The following is a 25,830-nucleotide window of genomic DNA, read 5'->3' on the forward strand; positions in this document are numbered from 1 at the left end:
ACGCGACTCACGAATGAAAATTACGCGTGCACAAGAGCACCAGCGTGCTGCGAGCTTCTTTCAATGTTGCGGCCGAAGCCATGCCCTCGACGAGCAACTGCGTGCTGTTGGTTGCACGAAAATGTTTCTTCGTTGATCCACGTTCTTCCTCTTACGCCGTTCTTTCCCATGCTTCTTGTTAATCCTTTTATACTAAGGAAATCAGTTTAACCTGCTTCGTATTCACCGTGATGCTCGATCGATTTATGCCCCTTGATCGATGAGTGGAGGGCTGAGCGTGGCACAGAAACTCGGTGAAGTATCTTTTATTTGCATATGTGGACCGATGATACAGCTATAATTCAGCAATGTTTGATTAGTCGATCAATCATATGCTAGTCGTAGCTAGAAACAAGCTCTAAAAAGAAACCATTAGAAGCAGATACTATGCAAGAGGCCCAGTCTGATATCGCAGACAGAGATTATCTCATTTTGTGGTCAAAGATAATTCCAGTTACCTTCGAGATCACCACGACCATACAAAGTCATTAAGGGAGACATCGATGACCCTCGAGAGTCGAGAGTTGCCTGAAATCTGAAAACCCAACTCTAAATTCGCTCGAATCCTTCCACGTACAAAATACGCTGCTCGACCAAGCGTATATACACAGAGAAGCAGCCGAAGGAACTTTAGCACGATCGTTTTGTCGATCGCGACTCGGGCTCACCAGGATACGGACGAGCAACATCTCACGGCTGGCATCGGGTCGGTATATCGACGTCGCGGATAGAAACAGACTCGAGTACGCAGTCTACGAGCGTACACGTAGAAATACGATTACGAGGGCCGGTAGAACGTTCCCGGCCCGCCATAAACAGCGTAACGAGTCAGGTGGACGGTCGTGAGCCACGATCGGCTCTCTCTTCCTCCGCTTTCAGCCCTGGAACCACGGATCCTGCCGTTTCCTCCCCCGGCGCGGATCGTTTCCGCGCGAAATCTCGGCTGCCATTAATTCAGCGCCGGCTGACAGGTCACTCGAGTAGAACAGCCCATTACAGATATTACCAGGCCCCTTCTTCTATCGGAATAATTATTATTGTTGTTTGCTTTTGCACGGCCAAGTCGCGCGCCCTCTCCCACCCTCGCGGCCGAGTCGGCGTTCCTCATCACCCCGTAGCGTTCTCGAAGCGGGGTCGAGACCCGGGGTGACCGGCAATTTCACACGAAATTTATTACCGATGACCGATACCAACGCTCTCCGCGCCTTCCTCCGCGACGTTCGTATCGAATTGGAATCGAACCTCGACCGGTCGGCGACGACGACTCCTCGGGCTAGGGGTTGGTACGCGGGACCGCACGCGGGGTCAGAGTCTCGGGCCGGGTGCAATAAATATGTCGGGAAAGCTGATCGAAACGCTCGATGCGTTTCACGTGCTGCGCTATCGAGCAGTTGTTTTTCAGAGGTTTGGCGAATGGAAGAAGGTGGAGCGGATCGTTTGTCGCTGTTAGCGAGCATTCGATCGTTGGCAGGGATTTTGATGATTCGACGGTGCGAAAAGTGGACGCGAGCGAACATCGCTACGGGCTGTATAACGTAGAATTTGATCAAATCTTTTTGTAATTTCAAATAGGAATATCCAGGCGTGAACGTGGACGAATTGAAACGGACGAACAAGCGGAGTGTCGAAGTGGGATAGCGAGTAAAATTAGTCCGAGGACGAGACGAGGAGCAATCATTTATGGCGCGATAAGTAACCAGGAAGTGATAGCCTGCGGCGATCGGCTAATTTCTACCGAGCGATATTCCGAAAAACCAACACTTCGCTGCTCGAGACCTGCAACTGTCTCAAGATTCCGCGAATCGAGACCCACCGACGAGCCATCGATCTAGGAAGAACACGCGTTTGCATGGTAAAAATTAAAAAGCGATCCGGGTTCTCACGTTCGCGTGCAAAGGAGAACGATCGAGCAGGACCAATAACGGAGGCAACTATCGAAACCGAGCGGAAAGAGAAAAGGAAACGAAAGGAAGAACGAACGATACGAAGATAAAGGAGAGGAAGAAACGCAAAAAAAGGGGTGGTAGTTTGCAAATAAGATGGAAAAGAAACGTAGAAGCCCTGTTCGTTCGAACGAGACCGAGGAGAAACCACCTTAAATACAGGTCACGCGTGTTTTGGCCAGCGTGTTCCCCACGTCCTCCTTGTTTTCTTTTCCTTGTAACGCGGCTCCGTCGTATTTACCTGCTGTCCGCGTGTACAAAAGTCATCGTTAGAAGGATTCCAACGTCGATCCGGCCACCATTTTGTACGTGAAGGAGAAAGAGAGGCAGAGAGAGAGAGAGAGAGAGAGGTGGTATGGGAGACTCGTAACGCGTTCCCCTGTTTCGGAATTCGGTACAGAGTTCGAGAGTGGACGGCCTCGAGAAGGAACGGTGGGAATGACGGCCGTAACGATTCAAATTACTAATCGCGGCTCTCGCGTGCTCGCGAGACCAGGGATACGTCTGTTTCTGGCCCCGCGAATTGTAGCATTCGAGCTGGCGGCCTCGTGAACGGCCCCAGACCGCGGAATTACTGAAATTACACGTGGGGCCCTCCCTCTCGGTGACTGCTTCTACTGCCTTCTATAATACTAGCCGACGATACATGTGTGTCCCTTGTCTCGTTACGAGTCGATTTTTTACTTGTACGCGTGGTTCGATCGGTCTGCGATGCTGATAGAATTTTAGTTTTTTTAAATAACAATCGTCCTAATTTAACGATAATGCGAAAGAACGTAAGACGAAGAAAGACAGTTCATTCGGCCCTGGATAACCTTTCCCTTTCTTCTGGATAAGCTTACGTGGTATAAAGTCGGCCCCTGTCACAAGAAAAGTGACCACGATTACAAGGAAACCAGCTGGAACATTGCGAGAAGGAGGATCGCTGTGAGCGGAAGTTACACGCGTGAAAAGTGCATCCATTCTGCGGGCTTATCGTACGCCACTAGCAACACTACATCCATTACACCCGTCGCGGCGTTGGTAACGCTACATCAATTCCCTGCAACGTCCTTCACCGACGAACGTCCACCGTATGGCCGAGCGAAATCTAGAAGCTTTCCCTATCAACCGCGAACGATAGCGCGCATAAATCTGCGAACGCGATCAACGGTGTCGTCGTTCAACTTAGCGATCGTCGGAGGAGACCCAAAGAAAACTCCGGCCGGGATCATTTTTTATTCCAGTGTATTCGAAGTAGACGAGGATCCGACGAACTTGAAGGAAACAACAGAATAATTTTACGTTATAAATAATACGATAGCGAAAAATTAACAAAGAAGAATAAAAAAGATTCTCACGAAAGCGTGTCTCGCGTCGAGCACACCAACAAAAGCGGAGAGTAGCAGGAATGGCAAAGTACCAACTTTAAACCCATCAACCAGAAACGTTGCAAATCGAAACAAAAGAAATGATCCCCGCCCTTCCCCTGCGACCTCCTCTTCCAGAAACTTCCTCCAGCCTCTCGGTCTCCAGTTCCATCAGCAGCGTAGAATGCTAATTACCGCCTCTCGCGGTCGTGATCGCGCCCGATGGAAACGCGTTTCACGTTCGCAGAACGAACCAACGTACAAACGAACGACTGGACGAAGGAAGGAAAGAGCGGTCGATCCCCGAAGATGACGACGAGTATCCAGCTGTCCCTCAGTGGCAGTGGGAAGAAGCCAACCATCTCGAGGACGCCTCGAAGCCTGGATGCTCGCGCGGCCCGTTTCTTCCTCGGCAGGGGCAGCCATTATATAGTAGTAAATATCGTAACGACCGTTCTCTGGTCCGCGCGACCAAGCACGACCAGTCTAACGCGCAGCCGCTAACCACGAGTAATTATGTAATTGCCGAAGAATTACTTACCGGACTCGATGGACCCGCGGCCCGTCATTCAGTGACATTCCGTCCTTTTTACGAGGCTCTGAGTGGCGGGTCGTTGTCTTCGGCCTTCTCTCCCTCTTCGTCTTCACATTCTTCCATTTCCACCATGAAGATCCAGCGTCGTCCTGTTCTTCGTGTTCCTCGTCTCGCTTCCGGCCCCACGGTCCCCGTATCTCTCTCGCGTGATATCCCGACGTTCGAGTCGCGCTGGACGCGGCAGCTGTTCGCCCCATAGCTTGTAACTAACTCGTTCCCTCGGTTTTATACCGGCACTTTTCTAATTTTGACCGGCCGCCGCGAACCGTGAGAGACGCAAGACGCGGGGATCGTTTTACTGCCGAACAGGAAAGAGAGGATGCAATTGCGCGTCGGTTGAACATCGTTCGCCGCGGAATCGCGCAGTCCCCCTTCTCTTCCGGGCCGCCAACCGAGCTCGATTCCAACGCGTTTCGATGTTCCTTTTTACGTTAACGTCGATCGGGGTAAATGTCGAAGGCTGTTTGACTTCTTGGACGTCGCTTCCTTGAAAAGTCGGAAGATTTCGATGGCTTTTGGTAGCCGATTTTTTTTTTTTAGTGTTTTATGGTTTCGTTTGAAAGAGTTGTATATTAGTTTGGAACGAGTTTCGTCAGATTCGCTGCGAACGTCATTGTCTCGTTCGCTGATACAAGAGCTACAACTATAAATTTGTAACGTGTGCGAGCAAAATTTATTGCGTGTGATATACCTATCGTAGTACGCGACAGGTGATTCTACGCGAAAAAAGAAGTCGAAAATATAGAATAAAAATTTCTTTTTTTTAATTTTTTTAAAAATCTACAGTGAGATCCGTTATAACGAGACGCGACGAAGTGCACGCGTACCGAGCGAAAATTCAAAGTCGATTTTCTCGAAAACAAAGCCTCGAACGAAAAATTGTTATTCTACATTTTCGACTTCTTTTTTCGCGTAGAATCACCCCCTTTCCGCTTGTACCGCCAGTTACCAACCAATCTGTATAATCGACAAGAAAACTGCTTTCAACAGCTCAAAAGAATATCCTTTCCTGTAAGGACTAACCTCGGTTCTTTAAGCTCTACCATCGTGCAAAGGAGTATTAAAAAATTAACATGAAAGTATTCAGTGACATACGGAGTAGTATGCAGTCACCCTCGCTCTCCAAACCGAATCGAAAAAATACCGATTAAACCTCTAGCCAGCCTTCGTGGGGGATGCACGAAGTCGTTTTTACCCCGTGGCTCTAAAGAAGCGTTCAAAGCGATCGAGGGTAGTGTACTAAGAGGGTGAGGGTGGTGGTGGCGGCATGTCCGGCCATTAATTCAACGTGGAACCGTATTGCGCGTTGATTACAGCTTCCGCGCAAAAATGCCAGGCACTTTGCGCTGCCGTCTGTGTCCGATTAGCGAGTACAATGCTTCTCGCGTACTTAAGCCTCGCGCGATAATATCGACCCTTTTCACGAGAGGACTCGCCGCAATTTTACCGTCACACCCGTGCCCGCCGCGGTTGATGCATTAGCGCGATTATGGAGGCCCAATTTGTTGCCGTTGCGGATAACGGCCTGTTATCGATGGCCACGATCGTGCAGCTTTGTGCACGCCACGCGAACCCAACGCGAACCTACACGCGGTTACGCTACTCTCGACTTATGATCGCGTCCTACCACGAGCCACGACCTGTCGCTCGACGCGATCCTACGGACTTCCGTTCGATTAAACCACCCCCTTTCAATCTTTTCGGCCAAATCTTTCCTTCTTCGATGCGTATCTGGGATTTTTTGTAAGATTACTATCGCTCGCTTACCCTAAGATCTTTTATTTCAGACTTTTTGTAATTACGCGGATAAATAGGATTATAGTTAAATCGAGTTTCCTTCCCCGATGGTTGTCTATATAATATAATTAAATACGTGGCAGGGAGGGACGCATATGGGTCTATAGTTATGCCGAAATCGAATTACAGTAATTTCAATTTCGATGATCGATACAGTGATTGTTCGCTAATGATTCCTAGCAGGTGCACGGCGAAGCTATTTAGAGAAGAGAACAAGTTCTGACCAAATGGTACAGGACTGTGGATTACACGTATCTTCTTCTTCGATTACGCAAATTATACGCAACCTTGTACTTTCCTTTATCGATATTAATTTTAGATCGAATCCCAACGTCTCTATCGATGTCCTTCTTTTTTATTTTCTTCTTTATCCTTGCGTTACGAATTACACCGAGTGAATTATGGAATTTGCTCGGTCGCTTGACATTTTCGCAGAGAAGAACAGATAAACTTTGATTCCACAGCTTTGCCATCTCTTTCTACGGCAGAGCGACTGCGGCAAATTTCTCACGACAGTCTGAAGGGAAAGAGAAAACGTGAAATAAAAGAATTCGCTGAACGTGTCAACAATGAGGCGTTAAACTCGGTGGTCCCAGAGTCTTCGACAAAAGAGGGTTCGGTGAACGAACTTGGTCCGAGAGAATCGCGTGTCTTCGGTCGATTCGAACGGAAGCAAAAATCGCGTCGCGTCTCCAAGATCAGTGGTTCGGTCGCGAAATTGTCGCGTTTAACGGTGTTGCCCATGGTTCGGACCTCTCACGATATTTTGTTTCTCTGCGCGTAGAAGCCAAGTTGGCCAAATATGGATGACATTGATATTGCACGGTTAAAACGTATAATAGTACCTTGGTTTCAGTTGGGACAGAGTTGCAGTTCGATGCGCGACAATCGCCGATACCAGATGGCTCGGGTGCATCGCGTGCAATGTCATTCCAACTGACGTGAGGTCGCACCGGAAAAGCCCTGTGGTCGCTCGAAATTTCGCATGAATCTCGACTACAGCGTTGCCTCCACGGGTTTCCAGTTCTTTATAGAATGGTGTTACCGATGGGACAGAATGTGAAGCGATAAAATTGGATGTTTCCTTGATGGGAATATTGGTTGGTTGAGATGCAGGGAATATTCATTACGCAACTGTTGTGCTCGTTGTATCATTTGGCCACGTAGAAATTGACTATAATTCATAACGGTATACGAAATTCATGCGATGTGACAAAGCAAAAATTGCGCAGCACCCGAACATTACAATTAGTCACCGTGAAGTATCGGCAAGTTGAAAGGTTATTAATTTAACTAGTTGCCTAATCGAGCTATCCTCGTAAACCGATTACTCGTGACACTCGTCCAAGGTATCTTTAAAACAAATACCTCTATTCCATCGGACAGGTATCCTTCCCATGCACCGTACACGGTATCCCTGATCGTTAAAATCAAGCCCGTGCCTCGAATTTTAATAAGGAAGCGGCCCGCCACACGCGGCCCGTCAACGAATAAATTGATTTACAAGTGAGTTCTCTCGTCAGAGCGTTCGTTCCAATCTTCGTCGGCATGGCGAACACTCGGTACTAAGGCTCGTCGTTCCTCGGTAAACATCGAACGACCGCCTTTTAATTTGCCAACGAAATTCCGGCCATCCGGCCGGATATTCCTTCCGCGGGCGTAATTCCTGAGCCCACGGGCGTTTCGAGATTGCAGCAATCTAACAATAAGTGAGCGACTTCGATCGTGATTAATTTTCAACTTGCGGGACGATTTATGTGCCGGCCTTTTTTTCTTGTCTGCCTTCGAGAATTTTGGTGAACGCGAGAAGGGATTCGAAGGATCGGTTTGCTTTAAATTTTACATCGAACGATGTTCGAAGTTATCGGAGATGAGGTTCCTTTCGTGTGAAATTGTTTTGGGAGAAATGTAAATTTATAATTTCTTTTCCTTTTGTTGAAGTGGTTACCACTTCTAAGAAAACTCTACATCTGGTCCTTTTTAGTTTTCTCAAGCACTGAAGCCATCGACAGCGCGTAGACAAAAGACTGCGACGAAGTCAGGCCATAAACAGTAGACAGGCGACGTTGGCTTCGGGTTTTTTTTCAGTTATTAGGTAACACAGCTAGCGTGTGGATCTGAATCAGCTCAAATTGTATTTTACTTATTACACTTCTATTTAAATATATTTTCTACCTTACAATTTATCCACGTGTTTTCTCTGTTTACACACCGAATAACCTCAACACCTTTGCGTCGCGAGGTGTTTTGAAAATTTAAGATTTTATCAGCGACCACTCTGCGGCCTGTAACAATTTTAATTTGTCATTCTCGATTGGATCGTTAACACCTTTTAAACCTAAATGTCGAGTTATGTCATAGTTATCGAGTGACGATGTTGCTTTAAGAACAATTCCTGTTTACTTCGCACGTATGAATCATTCGGCAAGTAAAAGCGAAAATTTGTTACAAAGTCGCTGCGAAATGAGGTCATTTTGTCTCGAGTTTCAATATGTAAAACTCGATAACCTGGATTCCGTAACAGTTAAACTAATCGCGAGACTTCCTTATTTTTCTTATTATTCTAATTACACAAGATGTCACCGGACGGGGAGCGCCGCAGGGCGATTCCAAGTCATTCGACGAGTTTCATTATCGTTGTTGTCGTTAAATTTACATATTGCACGAGATAATTGGACGCATCGATAATATTCCTCCATTAAGAGTGTCAAGACGCATTTATATCGACTTGTAAGTAAAAATAAAACCGATGTTACATTCTAATTTAACGTTAAGTAGGTATGGAAATTCTGGAGCTGATTTTCACTGCGTACGTATGTATATGTCGAATACAATGCGTGTGATAAGATTGTAACGAACTCTAAACGATATTATCGCAGACTTTTTCGAAACGAACGATTTTGTTGCGATACGAACTTTATCGAAGATAGATTTAATAAAACGTAGAAATACGTCTGTGATATAAGAAGCATATATCTCTCGAAATAACAACTTGAAAATATATTCATTTCAGTACAAATATAATATAAAATAGCGATACAGTTAGGGGAATGATTTTCGAAGAAGATGCAAACGAGACACCCCGTATATGCGTGCGCGTGAACGTGTTAACGATCGCGTAATAACGATAAAGGTGGGCAAGACTGTTACCATTAATGACCGTTAGGCTCGTTCCAGACGGCATTAAAACAGCCTCATTACGACAATAAAGATACACCTTCTATGGGGATTGCCTGTCATCTGCGATTTGGTCGTTCCCCCTTCGAGGAAACAACGATGGCGTATATCCTGGAAAACGATGTAAAACCTTTTTTGTTTTCTCCATGAAACCTGCGGGATTGCGTTCGAAAGGAGTCGCCGTGGGAATATGGAAATTTCTTTCGAGGAGACAGGAACTCGATTTCCTGTCGCTCCGTGAAACACTAATTTAGATTAAGGTCATTAATTTAATGTTTTAGGGTAAATAATTTTCGCAGATGAATGCCAAGATATATTTAATGATTAAGACATTAATAGAGGACACCTGAGAAACACGACGAATACAAGCAAAGAAAACTTTATAACATTGTCAGGTAAAATGGAACACAAAAATGAAAGGTAGATACGTTAGAATAAATAACTCCAATTACCGTAGAATACCATAAATTCGTAGAATGCTGTACCATTGATAATTAGATATTGTAATATATAATTCCCTAAGAAATTCTTTGTACAAAATAAAATATAAATTCTCAAGCAACGGCTGATCTGTCCCACTTTCGAGAATCTAAAAATGTTAGAAACGAAGAGGCCTAAAAATTTCCTCTCGCCTTCCAGCCAGAGTCGGAAACGCGTCTATTCGTTTCGGAATGCGAAATTGATGCGGATCGGACGCGGGGCGACGATTAGAAGCAGCTCAGCGCGCGGCATCGAAATCAAGCTGCGGATCGATAGATCGCCGCGCGGCGATAAAGCAACACGCTCGTTCGTGGATCCTGTGGACGGTGCAGGGTCCGCGCGAGGGCAGAGGCCGGATGGGACGCGACATGTGCACGACGCCGAAATTACCGTGGTGATTTTTATCTCGGCCGAGATACGACCGGCCGATATTCACGGTTCGACATGGAAGCTCGCCTGCGGCGTCTGATTAAACGACCGACTGGCCACGCTTCTAACGTGTATTTAGAGCGCGCCTGTGCACGCTGCGGACCAGGTACCTGCTTGCACCGCGTCGATTAGCCACGGCACGGCGTGCAGCATATATCGTGTCTTCGATTGGCGTACCCATCGTCGTCCATTTTCTCCAGGATAGGGTTTCTGCGGGTTAGATGGTGGGGCTGTTGTCTGTAGTTTACAAGGTGAAAGCATTTAGGGATTTAGGGAAGACGCGTGATGTATCAGGAAGGTATCCTGATGCGTTTATAATGTAACTGTGTTTGCGACTGACATTTACGTACGTATTTAATCACGTAGATAGCGTAATTACACCACCTGTGTGTTGTCGGAATCGAGATCGACGCGATAAGTGTTCACCTAATTTAAAGTTGACACAAAAAACGGTCATTTTTTATGCGTGTCAACCTATCAGTTTTCCTATGTGTTTATGATGTATTACTATGTCGAAGGAAGGTAGACCTTCGTAATGGAGAAGCAGAATGTCACGGAGTACTTGCTTACAAAATTATACTCAATTGTACAAACTTACGAGCAATAAACGCCAACGATGCGTTTAAGAATCTAAAAGTAGAAGTTGTGTACCTAAGCAAATTTTAAATCGATAGCGCAAATTTAACTATCGTGAAATCCATGTATACTTTACAACGTTACAAATTTTATAGCTGCCTTGATCACTGCAATTGAAACTACGAAATGTAATTACACGCATAAATATGCGATAAAGTGAAACAGAAGGCAGAAGGTGAACTTGGGAAAAAGCTTCGACGAAACGAAATTATTCCGTCGTAGGTGGTCCGATCTTGTTCTTCCAATAATACGTAAGTATTATGAACCTTGATTATCCACATTTCCAGCGACATATTGAACGACCTCTCGATCGTAAACATCTCGAAAAGTTTTCGCAAACGAGTTTGGTGGCTCGATTATTTAACTGATTTCGGTTAATTTTAATCAACTTTCACGATTAAATGGAAATTACCGCAGGAAGCAATTATTTCACCACGCGTAATAGCAACGAACACAGCTATCGGTCGTTGCGTTTATTCGCATACGTTATCGTCATTCTTTCGTTCGAAATCTGGAAGCGTTTCTTTTTTTCAAATAATTGAACAACTATGGTAATTTGTACGCCATCGTCCATTCCTCATCCCCTTTCCAAAGAATAATAATAAATTTCTTCGATGTACATATAATCAACGTCCTACCGGATATCTCGAAATTGTGAAATGCGTGAATTTCGAGTTTTTTCTATTTCGTACGGCGTACCGATAATTCCCAATTATTACAGCTATCACGTACAGTTACTCTGAAATGCAACGACTCATAACCGCTATTAATAAGTATCGTTCCTCGATCACTTTCATGCCAAATGGTACCTTCTGGTGAAAACGATTGAAGTAACAAAAGAATGCCATGCAAGCGTACACTACACTCGGTTATTTCTACAGTATAGTCTATCATCGAGTGTTTATGTCTTAATAAATAAAACGTTAAGAGGGAAGAAAACGCGAAACAATGTTTGTTTATTATCTAGAATAAAATAATTCTCCTTAAGAGGGTATTATCTACTTAACTTTACCCCATGATTTATAAAATGTCCAAATACTCCGATCGTCTTCCTATCTATTTTCATATTATTAAAATATTTTCCTACTTTGTATTTACTCGCTTGGTAAATATTTTGCTGGACACTTTGATGCTAGATCAACAGAGAAAGAAGAGAATAGTAGCTACTCAAAAGACGTTATTACAAATTCCTCTGATCTAATTACGGCCAAAACTACATCTCGTCGCGTCTAATTTACCTTTGACGATAGCGATCTTCGGCTCGCAGGTGCATTGACACGGTTGTTGGATAGAAACGAGTATTTAATAAAATGCGACAGGCTTCGACGGACACGTTCTCATTGCGTGGAACTCAGATACTCGTTATGACTTTGTCGTTATCGTGGATCGACGATGGGGTTATAATTGAAGGGTAATTTTCGCGAAAGCGCGCACCTCAAAAGCTGGTAATTTATTATCCCCCGAACGAGGAGCCGTCGTTTCTTCCAGGCTGAATTTGGTAAACGATCCCTTGCACAGAGCTGTACGCTTGTCACTGCGAATCTCGCGTTTCCAAGCTTTTTCTCTTCGTTCCTTTTTCCTCGTCGAAGGATCTCACGCTTTTTGACGAACGCCCGTCGATTTTTTAAACCGCTTCTTAAACGAGTGAAATTCGTTGTCCGGAATTCGACTGGGGTAATTGTCGAAATTATCAGAAGTAGGATATACGCTGTGATAAATTTATTTGAAAGTCGAAAATTGTATTTCGAATTCTTCGATTTTTGTTATCCGCTGACCGTGTAATTTGTTTTGTACGTAAAACAGACGATTATGTAGACGATTTGAATATACACGAAATGTTTTATGAAAATAATAAACGGAAGATGATAACGTTCGTGGAGTGTATTAATTTTGTTAGAAAAAGAGCTAGCGAAGGTATCATGAAAAAATTGCGCCTTATATTCTCCTCTGATTGTTTCTTTCTATCGTATTTTTGTAAGGATTAAGCTCGTTTGCAATTTACGAATCGTTACTAAATGTTATAGATAAAAACGTCTTATCGTGCAAACGCGGATTAATTCGTTCGTTTATAGGAATAATTAAAAGAAGCTAATATTTTAGTGTGGTATCGTTAATGTAAATAATATTCGTCAAGGTAATTATTGTGTTGGATCTCCAGATTCTCGACAGTAATAATGGTATCCTTAACCAATTGCAATTTTAATTACCCGAACATTAAGGGGTCCCCGTAATAACTGTTACCCGTTAACCATTCGAGTGAGAAATTTCTTGATCGTAAGCAGAGCCTGCGCGTGCCATTAAAAATGAATAACGGCGAGCACATTTGTCTCTGAAACTGTGAATACGACTGATGGATGATCGGTTCGGGCTAACAAAAACTGCAGATGAATCAGGAAACTATGCCTGTTAAATATATCACGATCCTGCAAAATCGAAATAACGTTTGTTATAAATCAATGCGCGTCCACACGTTTCGATCGTCTAATTTTGAATCGTCCTGTACAATTAACAAAACTCTTCACTCCAACTGCAAATAAACGTAAAACGCATTTACCTCGCGATCGAAAGATGGAACTTTTTCTATCGGATACTCTCGCCTCTAGAGAAAAAAAACGTAAAATCGAGAAGATCCATCGTTGCTTCCGGCGCGCGCTGGGGCGTATGGAAATCACTGGGCGGGGGTGGAGGCGACAGGGGTGCGCGGGGATCGATGGGCGAGCCAACGTGCACCGGAGACCGCCTTCTCGTTCTTTCGCCGATTTTCTCCTTTTTCTCCACTCGTCCAATCCCTTCTCCCTGCCGTTCCACATCTCCATCCCCTTTGGCAACCCTCTTGCTCCCACGCTACACCTGTCGTGCGCGTCTCGGAGAAGCGGTAGTAAAATTCTATCCGAGTACGCGTTCTCGGCGCCGGGCTCGCGGCTTCTAAGCCGCAGCAAATCCATTTATCTCGGGCCTTCGTGGCGAGTCTTTTGTTTTTACGAGCACTAGGCTGGCTTTACTAACTTCTATATCGAATTTCGCGTCCTTTCGTAGGGAAAGATCGTCCACGTGACTGGCATTCGATAGGTTAGGAATGGGACTTTGTTAATTTGTAAATTGGTATAGGTAGATGATAGAAATTCGGATATTGCATATACACATTGTCGATACAAAAGTCTCAGACCGTCTATTTTACTGATTCTACAATGAGAATTAAATACTGACGCCATTCAACGATCAGATAGTGAAATAGACGTAACGTTCGCGATCAAAAGGGAAAAGATGTAGGTAACTCTAGTGTCTGGTATTCGACACGTTGGAATTTGAATCGTTGAGATTAGAGCCAACAATAATATTTATTAAACGATCGTAATTTAAGAGGAAGCAGAGAATCTGCGGCATCTTCTCATCTTGCCAGCTAAACTAAACGTAGCAGATCGAGGTTCCCTCCCTCTCGAAACAACCCCGTTTCTAATCACGTCTCATCTTCGCGAGTCCTTTCTTTCTCCAAGGATTCGATTTCGCGTGTACCCGTTATTAAGCGGCCAGGTCGTACGTTAAGGGTCTCAGGGAATCGAAGGTGCTAATCTAATCTGTCTGGCCGATTAAAGGCCGGCGGTGAGTTCCGTGAGGGCCAACGCACGAAAGCATCTCGTCCACCTCTGGTCCACTTGCACGTAATTAACCATCTCCCTCTTTCCATCGCCATTACGAACGTTACCACGTCGTACCCTCGCCGGGACATTTCTAATTACCATGGAGCAACGATGTCAGCGAACCTTTTTCGTCTGTTTGGAGCTGACAATGGGAGAATCGGCGTAAGAAAAGGTCGGTCGCCAGGGTCGAGCAACCTTCCACCTTTTCGGTTCTTCTTCCTTGCACGTACTTCACTTGTTTCATTCGGTCTCGTTGTTCGTGTTGGTGTTCGCGTTGGTTCGCGGCACGAGGATTGGTAGGCGTGCGCGTGCACGCCCGCGAGATCTCTGATAAACGAGCCGGCGTCCCTCGTTTCAAGAGGATTTCTTTCGCAGAAAACGAGGTCGAGTGTTCGAGGTCGTAGGCGGGGTCGGTGGTTTTTCGTTTTTCTGCGCGGCCTTTGCGTGGTTCGCTGCGAGAAGCCACGCGGGAACACGGTTTCGAGTTTAACGACCGGAGAACGCGTGAACGATCGAGACTTTTTTATAGAGCGTGTGATACTTTGTCAACGGATGTGATCTCTGTGTAATCGTTATCAGTGAGAACGGGACGAAATTTTTGTCATTATTTCCCTTATCAATTAAATTCCTTTTATCCGTTGGTCAAAATTTGTTTCTTCGATTTGTGAAGGATACGAATTTGTTACAATTGCAAGTAACAACGAGATGCATGTATCTGGGCTAAATAATTGACGATAGAAATTCATCGACGACGATATACTTAAACGTCGATTCGAAATATTCTACTGTAGAAAAATTCATCGTTATAAAATATAATGATTAATATCAAAGGAAAAAAGAACTCTAGTCCTTTATTAAAGTTATCGTCAGTGGGATTCGAAACTTCCAATTACAAATATTAAACTTATCGTTGGAAAGAATGTCCGTCGAAATCTATGTATGTAGCGTGCCATGAAACTCGTGCACCTAAGTACGTTCGAATCGCTGCAACGTATCAACCTCAATGGATCCCCTATTTATTGACTCACGTCCATTAAACCGTTTAAAACAGTGTGGCAGGGTAACGTAGAACGCAGACACGAATGATTTCGATTGGTATTTATTTTCGTAAGATGAGTGTTCTTTATAATCGATCTATAATATCATACATCATAGCATTCCGTTTATACATAATTACAATTGTAAATTCTGGTTCGCCCTTACGAGTAATTAGTTAGTGGGTTCGTCGTATGTCGCGAGCTGCCATCATTTCTTTTTGTTCATTTCCTTTTTCTCAATTCTCTTTCACATCGCCATTCTCAGCCGAGAAACATGAAAAATCGCTTGGGCGCAGGCGCGTACAAAAAGAACCTGTTTCCGGCCCTCCTCCCTGTTTCTTTCACTTGTCGTCGATTCGCACGCAGATTCTGGCTGTGACGCGTGACGTTTTACTCACACGCACGTGCACAGACTACGAAAATAACGTATACAATGTATGTACAACGGAAAGAAAAAAGAAAGAAACGACGGTCGATCGTCGTTCGAACGTCGTACAAAATTTCCTCCACGTTTTTTTTTTTTTTCGTATTTTTCTCGTGTTTCCCCGAATTCGTTCGATTATTTCCAATACGATCGATCGACGATCGACTACGATCGAACGACAGGCGATCGTTCGATGACGTAGGAAGGAAATCTCCGCGGCAGTGCCCGCTACTGGCCGCTGGTACAGCGTGTGTTCTCGTGTAGGATCCCTAGGAAACAATAAATAAAATCTATCTATTCTCATTTATCTAGCGCGAGACGACGTAAGCTTTGATTCAGCGATCGATCTGTTTGCCCGCCGTTTTGCTCGCCGCGACGATCACTTCGGACCTCTACACTCGATTATTCCTTTTTATCATTCTTTACTCGTTGTTTTGCGTATCGGTGCGTTCACTGCCGATTAGGAGTGTTTGAAAGCGTTTAGCATCGAAGGATAGTATTTAACCCATTTGCATCATGCTCTACTTCAGAGGACTGGCCCTATCACCGCGCGCGGTCGGTCGTAGGTGCAGTAAATGACATCCGAATTTTTCATGGAGTTTATCAAAAATTTAATGTTCAAAATGATAGCTAGACGATATTACTTCGCAAACGTTGCATCTTACATTCTTTATAACAGAGAGAAAAAATAAAAATTATTTATTTAAAAAAAAATTATTTAGATTAAAATGGAAATTTAAAAAGACAGTCGCAGCGCGCGTAATAATCCGCGCTTGGTGATAGAAGACAGTCGCAGCGCGCGGATTAATCCGCGCTTGAATGCAAATGGGTTAAGAAGTAATCTGGGCTGTGTTTAGAACTGTGTCGGTACCTAGGATCGAAGATGATTTAGGGTACTTGATGCGTTGATTTTTTGGAATTATACACGTGAATCGCAATACGCGGACGAAGGCAGTAAAAAAACATTGTGATTCGTATTTAAAGATTCGAAGAACGATGAGAGGATTAAGAGTTCTGGGCACTTTAATATCTATAGCGTAGCCGACAGTGAACGCGTAGCGCGTCGTCTTGGATCGGTTCGATATCCCGGCCCGGATCGGTTCTCCTTTACAAAACTATCGTCATCATCTCCGTTCCTTCGCGTAGCATCGGTCGCGTCGAAGTAGCTTAATTGATTAATTACGCGATACATCGAAAAAAGGTACTATGTTTATATATACAGCAGTAGTAATTGATTACTGATTAAATAAGTGGCATATTTATACTAAACGTTACGTTTATCACAACGATGATAAAATCAGCCGGAAGACCGAAACGAGGGCGCGTTCGATCTTTCCATTTGTCGCTCCATTTTTCATCTAACCTCCACACTCCCTTCATTCGTCTCCTCCTTCTACCGCCCCTTCGATCATCAGGGAAAGAAGCGAGCAGAGGAACTAGCTCGATTCGCTGAACATCTCTCCTCAGTCGACCAGCTTTCTCTTTTTCGTTTGATGCTCCGTGACACGCGAATTGGAACAGGAACCTTCACGGGACCGGACGTACCTCCCACGCTAGGCTCTCGACTTACGAATTTCGATCGTTCGGAGACTTTCGTGTATTCCGACTTTTCGTTCGTCGACCTCGAAGAACGATTCTGTCCGATCAAGCGCGGCTACATAGGCGAGGTGGACGATTCTTCCGATTCCAGCGGCGTGGCCGAGGGTTTCCGAATTGACTAGATTGGAGCACCTTGCGTTTGCACGAAAACTAACTCGAGAACCGGGATTGGAACGCGTCAGTTACCATCCCAGGTTACCCCAGAGGATGTCGTCACTGTCGCTGGCAAGATTCTTGAATGAAACAGTCGATTCGAATCACCTGGGTCCTGCTTCTTAAGTACTTTCGCTGAACGTGTCCGGCAACCATCGAACCGCGACGAGATCGGCTTTGTGCTCGAGACCGACTATGACAGAATTATCGAAGCCGCGTGGGTGGCAAGATTCCGGTTCTTTAGAAGGTATCGGATCCACGATATTGCACGTTTTCGTCGAACGACTGGATATACTCGGTCAAAGTCGCGAGCCAAGTCTTCCGCTGACCTGTTCCGATCGAGATCATCGACGATCGCAGTTTTGGCATCACAGTAAGGGATAATAGTCGCGTCCGCGGAAGGAGATCGGTCACGAGCCGCTGGTCGACAGAACCGATAAGTCGCGATGAGCCTGTGGGTCCTTCGAGTGGGCGTCCCTGACCGCTCTGGAGCCAAACACCCGATCGCAGCCAGGGATCGTACATCTGGCTTCTTCCTTTCGGTCCTCGGAACCCGGCGAGGACATTGGCGAACCTGATCCAGGAGGATGCCTGTTCCCCTGGTCCTGCGACATCCTGGTCAAGTGGTTGAGATGCTGGTGAGTAAGCCCGTTCAGACCAGCCAGATGGGAGGCGAACGAGGACAGGCCGGAGAAGGTAGCTCCCAAGTGAGGTGGCAGTAAAAGAGGATGCGGGGGCGGTATTCTGGCTGCCAGATCAACGGCAGACGGTAGTCCAGGTGTGAGAGGATAAGCTCCGAGAGCACCGATGCCCGCGTCCGTGTATAATCTCGCGAGGAACTCGTTGTGCAACAACGGATTCATCTGGGTATCGTCTACTCTGGGTGATAAGCTTGGTGGCAAGCTGGACGACAGAGGCGGACTCGACGACGTGGACAGGAGTTTTCGATGGAGGTTCAAGTTAGCCGAATGCCTGTCGCGTGACCTCTTGGAGGGGAAGGCTGCGTTGCAACCGTCCACGCTGCAGCGATGCATCAGCTTTAGATGGACGTTCTGATAGTGCGTCTTGACCCCAAAATGGTTTTGGAACACCTTGCCACAGGCCGTACATCGGCGCGGATTCTCCCGGTCCAAGGGAACCTCCTGGGTGCTGACAAAGCCACCGTTCTCGTAACGGGCATAGGTGATAAGGCTATTGTCCGTATCCATGGCCGCTGTGGAGGGTGAGGCGCTGGATGAACGAGAGCCACGTGAGGAATTGTCCATGGTGGTCTCCTGGTGCGTCGTGAGGCTGACGGGGCTGGTAGAGCCGCGGCCAGACCTCGAAGCCGCCTGCTGCATCCCGGTGTACTGCATCGCGCGACCCTGCGACAAGGACTCGAGTTGACGCAAAGTGTTGGTCGAGGAGTCGTGGGAGAGGTCGTCGGCTGTCGTCGGACGGCTGTCGACCGAGCTCGGGGCACGGGAGGGATCATCGGGACGCTCACCTTCTTGATTACGCAGCGCCGCGTTCACCTCCTCATCATCATCATCCTCCTCGACCTCCTCCATCGGCTCATCCTCCTCATCATCACCTTCCTCCTGGTTCTCTTCTTCCTTCGCCTTCTCCTCTGGCTCCTTCTCCTTTTTCAACGACACTCTCGTCGTTGTTTCGTCTTCCTTAGTCGCCTCCTCGCTCTCGCTCTTCCGTCGGTCGGCCAACTCGGAGGAATTCGGATCTTTCTGACCGATCGAAGCCACGGAAATTGAGCCGGCTTCTGTAGCACGAGTTTCCGCCGGCTCGTGGCACGTCTTTGGCTCTGGACTGATTTGCCTCTTCGGCGATTTCACGCTGCTCGCTCTCGAGCTCAGATCCCGCGGCTCGTCCTGAGATAGATCTTCCACGTTCTCCTGCGACGACGCCGTATCGCGTTTACCACCGCCACCGTTCGTCCGCGTTCCATCCCTTGCGTTGCACGTTTCGGGCGAACGGGAGCTCGACTCGTGGTCGTTGAAGCTCAGATTCTTTGGAGAACTCGGGGAGATTTTCCGCTCCTCTGCTTCCAATCTGGACATGGACATATCCTCCGGTTGGCTCTGGAAGTCGTTTATCGCCGACATTCCTGCACCCTCCGACAGACAACGTCTTTGTACTCGTTCCTCGTCGTTGGACGAATCTCCGTCTGTGGACGAAGAGTGAACCTCGGTTAGAACGGCGCATCGAGTAGGATGCTGAGACTTCCTCTTTCGCACGCCTCTGCTGTGCAAGGACGTCGAGTTCATCGAGTTCTGGCTCACGGAGTAGCTCTGTTGATCGATCGTGCCCATCGAGTCGTTGTCCTCGTTGCTGTCCGCGTTGCTCGCGAGATCCTCCTCCGTCGGATCGCCGAAGTACAATTTCGGTCTCTTTGCCAAACTAAAGTCGGCTGGCTGCTCATCGTCGTCCTCTCCGGGACGCAGTGGCAGCCTAGAGGGCAGGTTGCTCGCGTCGTCTTCCGCCACAACTACGATACCTCCGTCGTCGTCGTCTTCCTCTTCTTCCCCTTCTACTGCCGCAGTAGAGGCTTGAGTGGAGGGTGACACCGTGTCGACCACGCTGTTGCTAGAGAAAGATCCTCTAGCTGCAGCGGTGGTGTTGGGCGTCTCTGCAGCGGTCGTCATCGCCACGCCCGCGGTAGTCAGCGCGGTGGTCGTCGAAATACCCGCGTTCGCGCTCATCCTCTGCTGTAGAGCCTCGTCGTAGCCCGGTCTACCTTGACTCTGAGACTGTAAGTCCAGGTGTTTGAAGTCGAGGCCGCACAGCGAAGCTGGCGATCGAAGATCGGGAGGTGGAGTCAGCAACGGAAAGGAACCGAAGGGAAGATGGTTGAGACCGGTAGCTGGAACAGGTAGACCCACTTGGGGTGGTAAAACGAGCGCGTGCGCCATGGATGAGCGGCCATCGTGCGGCGAGATCTTCCGTCGCAGATGAGGCGAATGCAGTTTTGGATTTGGATTGGCGCTGTGTCTGTTGCGCGATCGCCTCGAGCTGAACATCATGCTGCATCCCTTCACGGTGCACTGGTGCATCTCGCGTAGATGTACCGCGCTGAAGTGGATCTTGAGCGCGCCTTTGTCGCAGAAGGTCTTCAGACAGACGTTACACTGCACTCTTTTCTTCCCGGTGGTAGGATTGATGAATGGAGTACCGAGGTTCGGAGGGATATTGGCGGACGCGCCCCATTGGCTGCCCGGCCGTTTGCCTGGCGAGTGGGGCTTTCTTCCGGGGATTCCGGGTGGCCTGCCTAAAGGAGCAGCTTGGAGAGGTAGTGGAGGAGGGTGTCGCTGCTCGGTAACGTGCTTAGACATGGAGTCGCGCCTGCTGAGGTTCAACGCGCTGTCCGAATTCTCGTCGTCCTCTTCGTCTTCCTCCGAACCAAACTCGCTGCTCTTCTCGCCTCCGCTGTGCACGTCCGCGGGCGCCGTCATGCCTGTCACCGAGCCTGACGACTTGCCCATTGGCGGTGGTGGAAAATGAGTAGGGAAACTGGGTGGAAGAGCACCAGAAGACACCGCCACCGAGAGCGGATGTCCGAAATTAAGCGCGGAAGAAGAGACAGGCGCTACGGGCGGCATGTGAGGCCTCTGGAGCTGGTTGCTGCTCGAATGGTGGGGCGGACTGTGCGGGCTCTGTGGATTTCTCATGGATTTTCTATTTTGCAACAGCTGCTCGGCCGACGGTGGTGGTGGGAGAGGTGGGAACGCTGGCAGTCCTAAGGTTCCTAGCTTCCGAAAGTCGAATGGCTGCATGCTCTGCAGTCGGTTGAGCGGTGATACCGTCAGATGGGAATCTAGACTTCTCGGGGGTGAATTCGCGTTACTCGTCACCCCCGCTGCGGAGTTTCCACCGGACGAAGATGAGTAGTGTTTTTGGGCCGTGGGCGACATCGACGGATGCGAGACGGAGGGTGGCGGCGGCGGTGGTGGCAGAGGAGGTGGCAACCTCGAGCCTGGAGGCGGGAGACCGCAGTGGAGTAGGTGTAGAGGTGGTGGTAAATGTGCTAGTGGCATCGTCGGCGGCGAAGGTCGTCTGCTTGGTGACATAGCATCCGTCCCCGGCGTCCCGGCGGCCAGCAGCAACTGCTGCACGAATGGACGCGTCTCGGCGAATCTGAGGAACTGCTGTAGTACCAGCGGCTCCTCTTCAGGAGAGCAGATGCTCCATCGGTCCAGCACCGGGCCGTTCTGCGAATCCTGCAAAACAACAAATTCATCTTTCGTTATTTTTAGGTTGCTCTAATCTGAATTGAGATACGAAGCAACATGGAATACAAATTAAATAATTTAATCCAAAGCCAGCTGGAACTAACATATCGCGTTTCCCTTACGTTTCATGGATATCTCTTCGTTTATCATTTACATTTCAACATCCTTATAAATCTATGAATCGCCACCGATCAGAAGGATTAATCGTAGTACTTTGATGGCAAAATACATAGAAGTGCGGCTTCACGAACCTGCAATTAAGATCGAGTTCAACGTAAGGATGTCAGAAGAAAATTACATCTTCTAGGAACGCGTGACAATTATCCCGGAATAGTCCTCAAACTGTAAACGCCGTATAACGTATTAGAGATTAGCTACGTGCCGCACGCAAAGTGGCGGAAGTCGTTTCGCTTCCTCTTGTAATTCCGCGTTTTACGGTCAATATCGTGTTTACAGACAAATAGTACCAAGTGCACGTCCGCGAAAGTTCTTGCGAATTCTTTCGTAACACACCGTAGAAGAATTATGGTATTTATAAATGTAGAATATTATATTTTAAGATATAAATATTTTAGTCCTGTAATAGCCACTTGCTCTCTCAGTGTATCACACGTGCTTCGCAATATTTAACAATTCTCAGTTTTTTACGCTTACCGATCGTTCGTAGATAAGTTTCAAACTCCGGAAATTCCGGAGCGCGATTATAAATTCAAACTAAACTGTCAACTGTGACGTCAAGCGTCGAGAAAAAGCGTGAAATCCGCAAAAACACTTGTGTGTCACGGTCGTCTGTCAATGAAGCGTTGCAGGAATTAGAATTGCAATCGTATTAATAGACTTGGTCCGTATTGCTAGCGATTTCCATACCTATAATCGAACGTTAACCAATCCGTTGCCGAGCCGTTTCGATACTAACTTGTTACTTCTTGTTTATCCTCGACTTATGATCAATTTCTCCTGATTACATTATTGTGTTACGCTGCTTTACCATGACTTGACAAAAAAAAAAAAAAAAAATTAAATAAAAGGAGGCAAATCCTTCTCTTCGCGTCCCTAATTACGAGATAAAAAGCAGCTTTATGATAATTCCTTGTCCGGACAAAAACGCTTCCTTTATTCGTGTAGCGTGGAAGGCCGCTTACGTAATGACCATGTGCACAGGACGATTAATAAGAACGGATCGACGAATAATCGAACTAATTTATTCTCTTTAACGCAATTAGTTCTAGGTGAGTTGTCGCGGCGAAACGTCCACGTTGCGTACGATTCATCGATCGTGATTAACAAGAATCTGAAATTATCGACAAGGCAATCCTGTTCGTTAACGATAACAAACGTTGTTAACGCCGCGAGGGAGTGAGACCGACATCGAAGATTAAACTGTTATTGAAAACTGAAATTTTCAATTAAAAAGTGGTGCTCCATTTAATTGTAAATTTCGTGCTAGAAAATTTTCTTTCCTGATTTGTTGACATACTGGAAAGGAGAAATAACTGTACCATCGTAGTATTACTAGTATTATACGAATCGCAAATTTGGAAAGTAGCATTGCAGGTAGAACGTAATTATCGGACAGACTTCGGTTATCTGAATTTCTCGTACATTTCAAAAACGAAGAAGTGGTGGATGGAGAGCGTAGGAAGAAGACAAAATTCTGCTAATTGATTCGTTAGTGTGGCCAATGTGGCCATCTAATGAGTTCTACACATTCTTTTTACGCGTGAAAAACACAGTCGGAGGAAGAACCCTGTTCGAAGAGCGTTTTACAGCCATCAACTATGTACCTAGTAAGAGAAAGAAAAATGATAGAAACGAAATACAAGATTACGAGCTTTCTAATAGTAAATGCAAAAGAAAATAGTTTCGTACGGTAAAGTTCTTCAGGCATCTCCCATTCCAATACGCATCCGAATCTTCAATCAACAACGATATATTATTTTCCTCGTTAGCGTCTCGACAACCGTAAAGACATCTTTAATTCAACGAGAAGAAATCGTTTCTTCTCGATTTAGAAAACAAATCCACGTACGCACACATCCCAAAGAAGAAAGTAGCAATTTCCGTTGTTTAGTATTTTTCCACTTCCTCGTTGCCGTTCATTGTCAGCCAGCGACGTGCTTCCAGAATCGACTCGCAAAATCCGCAGCTAAGGTCGCCGGTTTCTCTTTCGTGTTCTTGATTTCGATACACCTGTTCTTCCATGGAATTCCGTCAAAAGTCACGATCACTTCTCAACGATCGATTAACCGATCGTTCTTGCACCAACATTAGATCGATCCAAGATCGAACGAGAAACACCAGTTCATGCTTCGTCACCAGACTTTTCAATTACCGAGATAATTAATAGTCGAAGCTGTTTTTCAATATATTAAAAATTCTATAAAAATGGAAAATTCCAATATCCATGATCTGATCGGGAGAAATTTACATTCCCGTGAAGAAAGCTAGGAAAAAGATAGCAGAGAATTTCTTTCAATTTGATGGCATTTTCGTATAATTTTTTTGTTATTGTGATCCAGTTTGGAGGGTCTCGCGTAGCCGGAACGTCACGTATCGACACCGGAAGGTAGTCACGGCTCCTTCTAAAATCAGGGTGGCCAATGCGAATATATAGAGCGTCCCTGTCGGCGTCGAACTTGTATATTTACGCATACCGACGGGCTCGACGTAACGCAGGACGGCACCGCGGCGCGACGCTTTTCGCGTCCCGCTGTATATTTCTTCAAGCACGCACACGCGGCCGCGAAACGACGCAGCGCCGCGTCGCAAACCCTCGTTTCAGCGACGCCACTCGAAATTCGAGGCGAACGCCGCGTTATTTTTCGCACCGAGCTCGCTGACGCGAGGCGACGCGAATCGCGCAAGGCTTTCCCGAATACAACGCGACTTTGTAATACGAGACAACCGCCATTTTCTCTTTGTCACGTTCGAGAATCATTGGGATCGCGACTCGTACGTAGGATGAGCGTTCGATGTTTCCACGCGTTACGTTCCAAATAATCGTAACGATTACTACGTAATTTTCTAAAGCTCTCTCGATATCCAATTAAAAAGATCTAAATCTCTTTGTCTGTTTTAACACGTGGAGTTTGCTAACAGAGAAACTCGAATGACAATCATTCATCGTGGGCATGTAACGGAGCGCACCAACAAATTACGAATGGAGAATTACGGGACACGTCCAGGACACGAGAAGAAGGACACTGACCTCGCAGAAAACTGAATTTTAAGACGAAAGAATTTTAACACGATGCCGTCAAGTGTTTCTTTAAAAGATCGTTAATCAATTGTGGGAACAAGAAAACGAGCACCAAAAAGTCTCTAATTCCGTGGCACTCTGGTGCAAAACGTTCCGCGTCGCTTCGTTACCAGCCTGTAGAACAAAGATTAACTTTTCATTAAGCGACCCGTAGAAAAAACGTCCTGTAACTTGTGCCGCGACGCGACGGCGAGTAATAAATTTCCAGTTTCAGATTCCACCGAGTCTGGTAAAAAAGAAGCGGTGAAAGAAAAAATGGGCGAAAAAAGACGTTTTTCGAGCGCAAAAACCACAGACGCATTAAAACGAAACGTAACGACGAAAAATTTCCCAAAAAATCGGTAAATATTAGTCGGTGTGCGAAAACGTCGACGTTCGTCGACGTTGCGCGATTTTTACACCGACTACCGCTAAATATACTTCATTGGACGGAAGCTGCGTTCGACGTTACGTTATGAACGCGTCGACCGTTCAACGCCTCTATTATTCCCGGTCGACGTTCTAATTGCGACACGACCAATCGGTGCCGACCTCTGGTAATGAATTGACGAGAGAAGGAGCAGGTTACAGTTATGGGATCTAGGAGACTGGCTGTGAAAATTATGGTAATCACGGGTGACACGTAGGCGCGATACTCGTGAACCTGGCAATCTGCTGGTTTTTATATTTGTTATAGGTTATTGTTAATTCAAGATATCGTTACGTTGAAGTGCGATTTTCCTAGTTTCGCAGTATTTTTACTCGTCGCTGAGATCTCGCCGCTCCTTCTACGTATATTAAAATATAATACGATTTTCTCCATACGTGTACCAATGAGTATCGTGTAGCTCATAGTATAAAAAGAATCGAAAGAAATCTTGAAATCTTAAAAATTCTACGTGATGTTTGCAAAATTATCAACTACCAATCTCTATTCCTGCAATTTAACGCGTAACGTTATCACCATCGCTGTTACCCTGTCAACCACCCTAAAAATTCCACTTCATCGAAAAACCGCAATTCTGCAGCGTGTAACCACCCTATAACCAAGAGGATTCCTATCAGCTCGCGTG

At 46.3% G+C, this 25,830-nt stretch overlaps 1 protein-coding gene across 1 annotated transcript in view; it reads right to left on the reverse strand.

Annotated features, from left to right (window-relative positions):
- Positions 1–16,289: 16,289 nt before the first annotated feature.
- The window catches only part of LOC117204783 (zinc finger protein basonuclin-2-like), a 29,838-nt gene continuing 20,297 nt past the window's right edge, over positions 16,290–25,830 (reverse strand). The window contains exon 2 of the mRNA XM_033442517.1: positions 16,290–21,507. Within this exon, the coding sequence (XP_033298408.1) occupies positions 17,707–21,357 (3,651 nt within the window). The 5' untranslated portion in view covers positions 21,358–21,507 and the 3' untranslated portion in view covers positions 16,290–17,706. The remainder of the gene's footprint in view (positions 21,508–25,830) is intronic.

The sequence above is a fragment of the Bombus bifarius genome, unplaced genomic scaffold (assembly GCF_011952205.1).
Source record: "Bombus bifarius isolate JDL3187 unplaced genomic scaffold, Bbif_JDL3187 scf7180000007980, whole genome shotgun sequence".
Lineage (NCBI taxonomy): Eukaryota > Metazoa > Arthropoda > Insecta > Hymenoptera > Apidae > Bombus > Bombus bifarius.